At 36.9% G+C, this 9,435-nt stretch overlaps 1 protein-coding gene and 1 long non-coding RNA gene across 3 annotated transcripts in view; both read left to right on the top strand.

Annotated features, from left to right (window-relative positions):
* Positions 1 to 7,936, top strand: part of neurl1aa (neuralized E3 ubiquitin protein ligase 1Aa) — a 67,372-nt gene extending 59,436 nt beyond the window's left edge. For both annotated transcript variants that reach the window (XM_024289945.2, XM_024289946.2), the window contains exons 5-6: positions 2,155 to 2,304; positions 4,327 to 7,936. In XM_024289945.2, coding sequence (XP_024145713.1) covers positions 2,155 to 2,304; positions 4,327 to 4,568 — 392 coding nt within the window. In that variant the 3' untranslated portion in view covers positions 4,569 to 7,936. The remainder of the gene's footprint in view (positions 1 to 2,154; positions 2,305 to 4,326) is intronic.
* A 917-nt stretch (positions 7,937 to 8,853) lies between these two features.
* The window catches only part of LOC112157272, a 69,184-nt gene continuing 68,602 nt past the window's right edge, over positions 8,854 to 9,435 (top strand). Inside the window, exon 1 of the long non-coding RNA XR_002921122.2 lies at positions 8,854 to 9,113. This is a non-coding gene — a long non-coding RNA (uncharacterized LOC112157272). The remainder of the gene's footprint in view (positions 9,114 to 9,435) is intronic.

Below are 9,435 nucleotides of genomic sequence, written 5' to 3'. Positions count from 1 at the left end.
ATTTGCTAAATCAACAAAAACTTCCGATTGCGAGGGGATCTTTGTTTGCATTTTACGGCTTTAAAGCTGCATTTATACTAGATGCAATTCACGCAGCAGGAGTATTAATGTTAATTTAATGTACAGATTTGATCTGAGGTCCTGCTTTTAATGGGCGTCAGATGCGGTGCCTCAAAACTTCACAAAATGGAAGTTTGATGAGGTTTTTTGAAAGAGTGGCTTCATAAGGAGCATTTTAAGGTCCTGTAGTGGTTTAGCCAGTTTTCAGATCTCAAATCTATAGAAAATCTTTGGAGGGAATTGGAAGTCTGTGTTTCCCAGCAACAGCCCCAAAATATCACTGCTCTAGAGCAGATCTGCATGGAGGAATGGACCAAAATACCAGCAACAGTTTGTGAAAACTTACAGAAAATGTTTGACTGCTGTCATTTTATATTGTAAATATCCTAAAGTAGGGCTGGGCGATATGGGAATTTTCATATTGCGATATCGCTTTTTTCATTTTGTGCGATAACGATATTAAAAACGATATCAATCAAATAATCAAAGTAATCTTTATTGCAAAGAGCTTTAGGACTTCAGATTTTTACACCTTAACTTTGCCCCCCCCCCATTAAATCTTAGTTAGTTCAAATTAAACTTTCATTATTTTTTGTATTAACTGTAGTATTGAAACTAACTGTGAGGAACATTTAAATATTTCTAATAAATATTGTACATATACATAATGTACACAATAGTTAAACCATAACGGTGGTATGTTTTCAATAGGCTGTACAGAATTTCTGATTTATTTTAATCTGACTGCAGCACATAGAAGTTTCTTTCAAATTAAAATTAAGTCTTAAAAACCTTGTTCTAAAGCAGCAAATATATTGCAGTTATTTTTATATTATTTTCTAATTTCTTCTGAACATAAACTATAGGTACTGCCGTGCAGCAGAAGATAATAACATGTAAACTTAAAATAAACAGTTCTGATAATAGATTTAATCATCATTTCACTCAGTCATCTGACATGTGTACATGTTGGAGGATTGATCAAACACATAAGATCTCTTCATTTAGTGTCATGTCAGGAGTCGTTAAAACAAGTTTATTTTACTATTATTAGATCACCTCATTAAGAAATGAACATAAACAGAACAAATGTAACTAAGAAATTCATTATTGATTCACAATAAAACAACAAATTATTCTAATTTGAAGCTCTATACAAAAGCTTTTGGTTAATATTTTAACAAAACCTTCAAACTCTAAACTCCACAGCCACAATCGAGTCTCCGCCCCCCTGTGCACGGCTGTTACTAGCATGCGCAGTCTCTCCTCTTTCAGCCCCGCGTGACACGTAGCGCGCGGCAATTGACAGACTGTCTCCTTTTTCTTTTTTCATGGAGGTTCTCCTCTAAATCAGGTGTTTAAACTCCTGATTTTAAAGCGTGTCTTCTCTCCCTCACACTCTGTGGGTCTGTCGGTAACAAACAGCTGCGGAGGAATAATCCGGTCGGACCGTAATGTCTTGGAAAAATGTATGAAGAGTTTTACAGCCTTAAAACATCTGTAATTTTACTTTGCAGATTCCCCCTATCACTGGTTAGGTTTGTTTTTTAAACTGTTTATCACATGATCCCACCCTGTTTAATTTAATTAGATTTTATTTGTTTTGCTTTTACTTGTTTTTACTTTCTGAGGTATTACAGGCTGAAATGAGCAACATTTGCTGTATTCTGGCACAATACATTTTTTCCCGTGTCATGTGATCAATGTTCTTTTGTGCATCGTCCCTTGTTTTAAAAAAAAAAAAAAAACTTTTAAACTCCTAAAATGCAACTTCCCAAATAAACGGGAGACCAAAAATGGGTTCAAAGATGTTAGAAATGTTGTCACGAAATGTGAAGAGAACTTCTATCAGATGTTTGTGAGTTGAGAAGAACCAGAAAGGTTCAACTTTTCCAGCTTTAACCATGTAGCCACTAAACTCCTACGAACACAAATGAGTTCTGCTAGCTAACGCTTTACATCGGAGCTTTAGGTCCAGTATTGACGTTCTTTGAACTACCTCAGTTCTTCAGTTGAATCAGCCTCTCTTAATCCTCATTGAAGACTACAATACGACTGTCCTTCTGAAATATTGGCGTTTCGTTTTCTGCCCAGGCTCCACTCACCTCGGGGATCAGCGGGCCACGTCCAGCCCCAGCTCGCCCTCTTCCTCCCCGCACACGCCCAGCGCTCTGGGGAGCGGCATCTCTGACCCGGTCCTGAACGGAGGCTTGTGCTCGGCTGCTTTTTGCAGCTCAGCTGGAGGTAGGTCCACCAACATGGAGACATGGATAGATTAAAAAAAAAAAAAACATCTGACCCACAGGAAGCAGAGTAGCATTTCTTTTTTTTTAAAGCAGAGGTCTAGAAAAACAGGCTGTAAGTGATCCCAGCCCTGCTGGAACTGCAGCTGGATGCAGTGGCCGCTGTTATGTCACAAGTTACATAAACTGATGGAGTGCAGGACATGAAACGAAAATCCCCTTTCTAAAGGTTTATTGTCTGACATGCAGACGAGAATCTAACTTCATACAAACGGAGAGAATCATCAGTAAAACTCAACATCTCATCTGAGTAAATGTATGAAGTCAAGTCGTGTCCCTTTCTATGTGCTAGAGCACGAGTCTCTCTGTGGAAGAATCTGAGTTTTCTAGAGTTTGGTGACTTATGAGGATATCTACAGAACCTAAAGTCGCGCTCCTACTATATTTTTTCTCCATTGTGAAATAAATCTGCCATTTTAAAGACATATTTTCTGCAGCATGGCATGACTTCCTCAGGAATTCCGATCTGAGTTGTGGGTTGTAGTTAGCTGCACTAATTTCCCATCAGCTCTTTGTTGACACTCTCTTCTGCTAGCAAACCGCTAGCTCATAGCACATCACAAACCCAAGCTAACATTAGCATAGCAACTACAAAAACCGGTGAGCAATATCGGAGCATTGCAGCTGTACAGGTTTGAGTTAGATGGCAGCTTGGTCAATGAAAAGGAAGTTCTATTTGTCTGCATGTGGATGTTTCAGAATTGTAGCAAAGAAAGAGAGACTTTGGCCCACCTATGGCGTCACAAACCAGAGCTTTTTCAGTCATCCAGTTTTCATCTGCACCTGATCCACCACGATTCAAATAAATACTCAGAAATACAGTTTTAATTTCAATTGTTTTCTCATTCGTTATGATAAAAATGCAACAAGAACACATTTTAAACACCAAAATCCCAAGATAAGCAGTAACTAATGGATACCAAAAAACTGAGTTATTACCTTTGTTTTATTATTGTTATCCAAAACCACTAATGTTACATGGCATCTAGCTCAGAGCTTGACTCAAGAATCACAACCCAGCTTGTTTTCAGCTCTCGCTAGACTGGTTGATGTTGACTGGAAACTTGGATTTGAGAAGATCATGTTTAAAGCCATAGTCACAACTGGATACAAGTGGCCTGTTGGTTAAAAGTAGGCAAACCTGTATGAAGCTTGCAGGTCGCCCACCCCAAATATCAAGATTTTAGACCGAAAATGTTCATGCACACTTTGTTTGCGTGCAACAGGTCATAGCGAATACCTACATTACACGCAAGGGTAAAGGAAGGGTGAGGTCAGTGGGATGTAGGCATGTCATATGGATGTTTTAATTTTTATACCCCCCAAAATCCTGTGCAAGGAACCCCTTATTGCTGTTCAAATGATTAGTGTGCACTCCTGACTGTTGAGGAAATTAGACAATCAGAGTGTAGCTTGTGTGGACATCCTATGGGTGTCTTACACACAGCTACTTAGTAACCACCACCTCATGCAGGTAGCATTTGCACATGATTGGTAAAGGGCCAGTGCGCACTTTGCAAATGAGTAGTATGGCGTAAGAGCGTCATACCACAATATCATCCATACGTGATAGGTGCAAGCAATTCACAAATACTTCACAATACACTTATGACAATGACATTGTCATGACGTCCTTTGAGCATGAGCCTCTAGGGCAGGGCTGCTCAATCCTGCATTTCTTGCTGCTGACTACTTGCATCAGGCGTGTTTAGTCAATCAGAATAAAAAAGTCAGCAAATTAGCAGAACGCAGTGAAGAGAAAACTGGTAGATCTCGAAGACCATGATTGGACAGCCCTGTTTTGGGGAACTGTAAGACACACCTGCGCTCCCTTTAAGATCTGACTGCTCCTTTTTATGACCCTTCGTTTGCCAAAAAAACTATCATATGTGACCAAGACTTTATACATGTGGTTTCAAGTTTTATAACTTTCCTCGTCCACTGTTTTGCAACTTTCTCACAGGAACAACTCCAAGTTCACCGGTCAGCCTTCCTAAGTCCCCGACGTTCCCGTCAGGCCAGGGCCAATGGTCAGACGAATGCTCCATCTGCTACGAAAACATGGTGGACACGGTCATCTACGCCTGTGGACACATGTGTCTGTGCTACACCTGCGGCCTCAAGCTCAAGAAGATGTCCAACGCCTGCTGTCCCATCTGCAGGAGGCAGATCAAGGACATCATCAAGACCTACCGCAGCACATAAAGGAGCGAAACCATGGGTTAAAGTTCAGGGAACATGACCTCTGGAACCTTTTCCGAAGTTGCTCTTTGGAGGGGTCTCTTTCTCATTAGAGTCTCTTTGTAGTGGAGCTGCAACCAGGTTCCTCTGAGAGCTTTCCAAAAGTGTCTACTCCCTCATGTGGAAAACTATCAAAGGGAGAAAAGATCTGAAAAAGTCTCTCATTGGTTGGTGTGATTCAGGGACCGTCGCCCACCTGTGCTGAAGCAAATGAGTCACTTTAGGGCTGAATGTCTCATTTTCCGCTTCTTCAGATACTGATTGAAGCTCTGAAATATGTCATCAAAGGGATTTTTAAAGCACACCTGCAGCAGGTAATCATCTCAGAATGTCACAACTTGTGTCTGTGTTACTGAGAGTCTGAAAAAAAGATGGATCTCTGTTATTATTGTGATAATGGTGTTTTTAGAGACGCAAGACGAGTATTGTAAGTAGGACTGTAACCCCTCCTGTACTCTTATAATCCATTATACCGTTATGGTAGTTTTCTTGAAACTGTCAATGGTAGCTGTATTCGTGTGCTGTTTAGCTGCTTGCTCTGCAACGTGGTGTATTGCACTGAAGCCGTCCTTTCAGAAACGCCCCGTCACGGACAGAGAGGACGACACTCTAACAATCTCTTTCCAGAAAGAAAAAGTGGATAAAAACAAAACTGGATTCTCCTCAGGGCCAGCAACCGCTTTTAAAATCCTATTTTCCCAAACCAATATAGTCATGCCCGACACACTGTGAGTGCTCGTGATGAATTGACAAATCCCACCCCTCCTTAAAAAAAAAAAAAAAAACACAGTGAAAGGATTGTTGCCATGGCATCAGTATCCTCCTGCCTTAACACAAAGATGGTGCATATGCTACCACAGGGTGTTCTGTTATATTTTTTATTTTTTTTCTCCAAAAAAATCCCCAATTGACTACCAAAAATGCTGCTGAGTGGCATACACTGGTGCCACCCTTCACTCAGAGGACAGAAAGCACACAGATAAAAGCTATTTTTGTAGAAATCCAATATTTAATTTTTAAAAAAGTGTATGAAATGTTTTGTGAGTGAACTTTCGCCAGCAGCAGAGACACTTTACACACACTTCAGATTCAATAAGTCTAATCCAGCAAAGGAATTTTAAAAAAAAATCCCTTTTTAGATATTTGTATCGATCATCGCTCACTTCATTAAATTCAACACTGACTGGCCAAAAAAAAAATATTTCCTCTTTTAATCACTTTAATAATTTATATAAGTGAAGTCAATATTATTTTGGTTTCTGTCATAAAATGTAACACAAAATTGTTTGTTTAAATGCAAGTTCTGACCCTAAAGTTTAAGTCTATTAACTTGGGTTGCTTGATTACCGTACTCTTTTTGTGTAAATAAAATTAAACATTTTGCTGAAAGAAGTTATTTTTACAAATACCCTGCTGGTTTGTCCTATCGAAAAAATAAAAAAAATAAAATAAAAAAGGAAAACCAGCTGAAATAAGAATTTAATTAACAGATGATCTGTCACAAAAGTTAAATAAAGGTTTAAATTACTTAAGTAATGTAAGTTCTAATAGCTACTGGCTTAGGCCTACTAAACCAAATACCTTATTTTTAGTTCCGTTGTCCCTAGCTATAAAGTAAGATATATATTTTTTTGTTTATCTTTAAGAATATAGTAGAAAAAAATGCTATATGTGTGAGTATTGGATTAGGACCCAGGATACTCTCTTAAACCATTTGCCCAAAGACTTAAAGTTGAGTTTTTACGAACTAATAGGCTGTTGGAGAGTCGGTTTCTTGGTCGTAGCATTGAGAATTAGCCTAAAGCACCTTTTTATACTAGTGCTAGATTGATTATTGTAGTTGTTTTTAGAAAATCTCAACAAAAAAGCCTAAACAAGCTTGAAGAATAGGTTAGTTTAACATAACTAGTCTGACTATTGCTACAACTTTAACCAAATGTGTTCAAAAAGAGCTAGAAGTTATTTGTGCAACTGCTAGATTAGGTGCAGTTAAGTCTTTCTGAAGATAAAAGTCACAGCAAATCTCAAAATTCTTCTTTTTTTGTAGTTTAATAGTAGTTTTGACTGAACTTGGTGGCTACGTTAAAGTTTCTCACACTTGTGTTTCAAATTGGTCTACAGTGATCCTCTCTAACCAATTCTGTTTACTGTTGTTGCAAAATTTATATATATTTATTTTATTATTTTTTATTTAATTTTCCTGTGCTTCTAACCTGAGAGGTGCACTTTAGCAAAGGCATCCTGGAATGTGCCTCGATTATAAGCGAGTTCAGGAATGGAAAAACAGTTTAGTTGAGTTTGTTTAAACAATTAGCTGACGAAATGTGGGGGTTTTAATTTTTACTGAATTCATTTTTTAACTTAAGCAACCCCATATCATCATACTGCCACCTCAGGTTACAAGAAAACCTGATTCTTTTGAAGTGTACTGTTTTTAGTGACTATTAAAGCAGATTTTCTTTTGGCCAGGCAGTGCACGAACATCTATAAAACAAGGATAACCTATCACCTCATTAGAGTAGATAATTAATGAACATGACTCAAAGCTCTGCTGCTGACGATAATGTTTCACACATCCCTCTTTCCATTTTACGGTCTACATCCGCCGCAGCTTGAAGTGATAAGTCACATTTGAATGTTAATTTATGTATTTGAAGAGAAGACAATAATTCATCAAAATTGAAAAACAAAAAAGGCGTATTTGTATTTTTACTTTTATTTTGGATTGATAATTTAAGTTTTTTTTCTCCTTTATTCAAAGTTAGTTTTGTTGGAGCCGAGACGTGTGATTTTTCTTGTTAATGAACCATAACGTGTCACCTGTACTTTTAGCTCTTATAATTTAGTTGTCTGAAGGCCATCCATGTGTGGTGATGATTGTCACTTTATTAAGCTACTGATTGTAAATTTGAGCCCAGCATTGCTCTCTGACATTCAACCATGGCGTGTTTCGACCAAAAGTTATTTCTTTAGATTTGTTTTTCTTTTCCGGCACTCTTTACCTTGGTGATGAACTTCTGTGATGTTTTTGTTTTTCAGTTCTCCACGGGCTCTTTGAATGTTTCTGAAGCTGTAATGTATTATTTATTCCTCCATCATCAACGTGTGGACAGCTTCTTCCTCTCAGTCCACTTCTCTCAACCTTTGAATCGAGCACGAGCGCGTGGTTCACCCTGCGGGAACTTTGGGACCAACATGAGAGAAAACTGTGTTCGTGACTTAGCAGCTTGCAAATTTGCTTTTTTTTCCCTCTCCATTCAAAGCAGCAGATGTTTGTTTGTAATTTGAATGATTGTGGACAATAAACTTTCCAGACGTGTTTGAACAGAAAATGTTTGGCTTTTTTTTTCTTTTGAGTAATCACAAATTTTTCAGTTCCTTTTATTTTTTATAAAAATATTTTTTTCAATATTTATCAATAAATCTCATAGTAAAAATGTTGATACTCAAACTGGTAAACAGACCCTTTGCAAAAAAAAATGAATATACTGGAAAAGTGTATTCAAATCAAATCAAACTTTATTTATATATATATATATTTTTTTTTTAAAGGCCTTTTCACATGTGTCCAATGATACATATACCCCCTGATAATCATGGAAGTGGACTGCTTTCCATAAAAAAAAATAGGTGTTCACTCAAATTTTTGAATATGGGGTTAAAAAAATCTTAGGATGTTTTTTTGTCATATTTTTTGAAACTATAAAAGCAAAGAACTACAAACAAGCTGGACAACAACCATATCAGCTTACAAAAACTATAAGATGACCTGCAAATGCAAAGATGACCTGCAAATGTTATTAAAAGCTTAAAGTCACAATGTGTCCATGTTATAGACAATGAAATTAAAAATGGGGGGTGAAGACACACACAAAAAATTATGAAGAACGTATTTAAAAAATTAAAATGAGAATGACCTGTTTCTTTTTTCTTATTATTAATTTGTAATTAAATGCTATTTGCTTCCAAACATTTGTATCATTTCATTTAAAAAAATATCTATACTGAATACAGATTCGGGACACTTTTTAGGGTCTGTCGATGCTTTAGTACGAAATAAAATATTAAAAAACATAATTTATTGCTCTTTCAGAAACTGGATTAAATCTTAACATACATTTTTGGCTCCTCCTACTTTCTTCTGTCTGAACTTCAAACCAACTCTGCCGTATTACACACGATTTTCAAAGGCGGAAGGAAAAGTAGTTCTGACCAGTCAAAAATTGTTTTGATGCCCATTTTTTAAAGACAAATTTATTTTATATTTATTTCTATGTATAAATGTATAAATTGACATATTTTCAAAGATAAACTATATATATTTACTCAAACGTACCAAGCCTTTAAATGAAATACATTCGAGCATTTGTCGACATTTTAGTATTCATCCGCATATCGCTCACAGTCACCACCATTGATTTTACTGAACAAATCACCTGGCGGAACTATTGTGAAAATAAAGCATGGAATACCTTTAAGATGGGGCACAAACGCAGCCAAAGGAACAAGGTAAGACTTTTTTGGCATTACGTGCGTTATTACGTGTGTTATTCCCCTCATTTGTTCTCAAGTTTGTTTACTTTGTTAGCTAACTGTTAGCCTTAAATTAGCTGAGTTTGTTAGCTTGCTAACACTTTTACTTCATGCTTATTTACTTAAAGCGTGGCTAAAGCTATGTCCAGCTATTTAGTTTATGGTTTCAATGAAGGGTCATGGCAGAATTTGGCTTTTTTTTCTTCCCTTTTTTAAGTTTTGTTGACATTACCTCACTATTTTTTTTTGTTTGTCTATATGTCTTTTATGTTTGTAATATATACTCGAAAAATATCAT

This window comes from Oryzias melastigma, linkage group LG1, assembly GCF_002922805.2.
Source record: "Oryzias melastigma strain HK-1 linkage group LG1, ASM292280v2, whole genome shotgun sequence".
Classification (NCBI taxonomy): Eukaryota; Metazoa; Chordata; class Actinopteri; order Beloniformes; family Adrianichthyidae; genus Oryzias; species Oryzias melastigma.
Note: the sequence above shows the minus strand (reverse complement) of the source record. Positions and strands in the feature narration are given on the sequence as shown.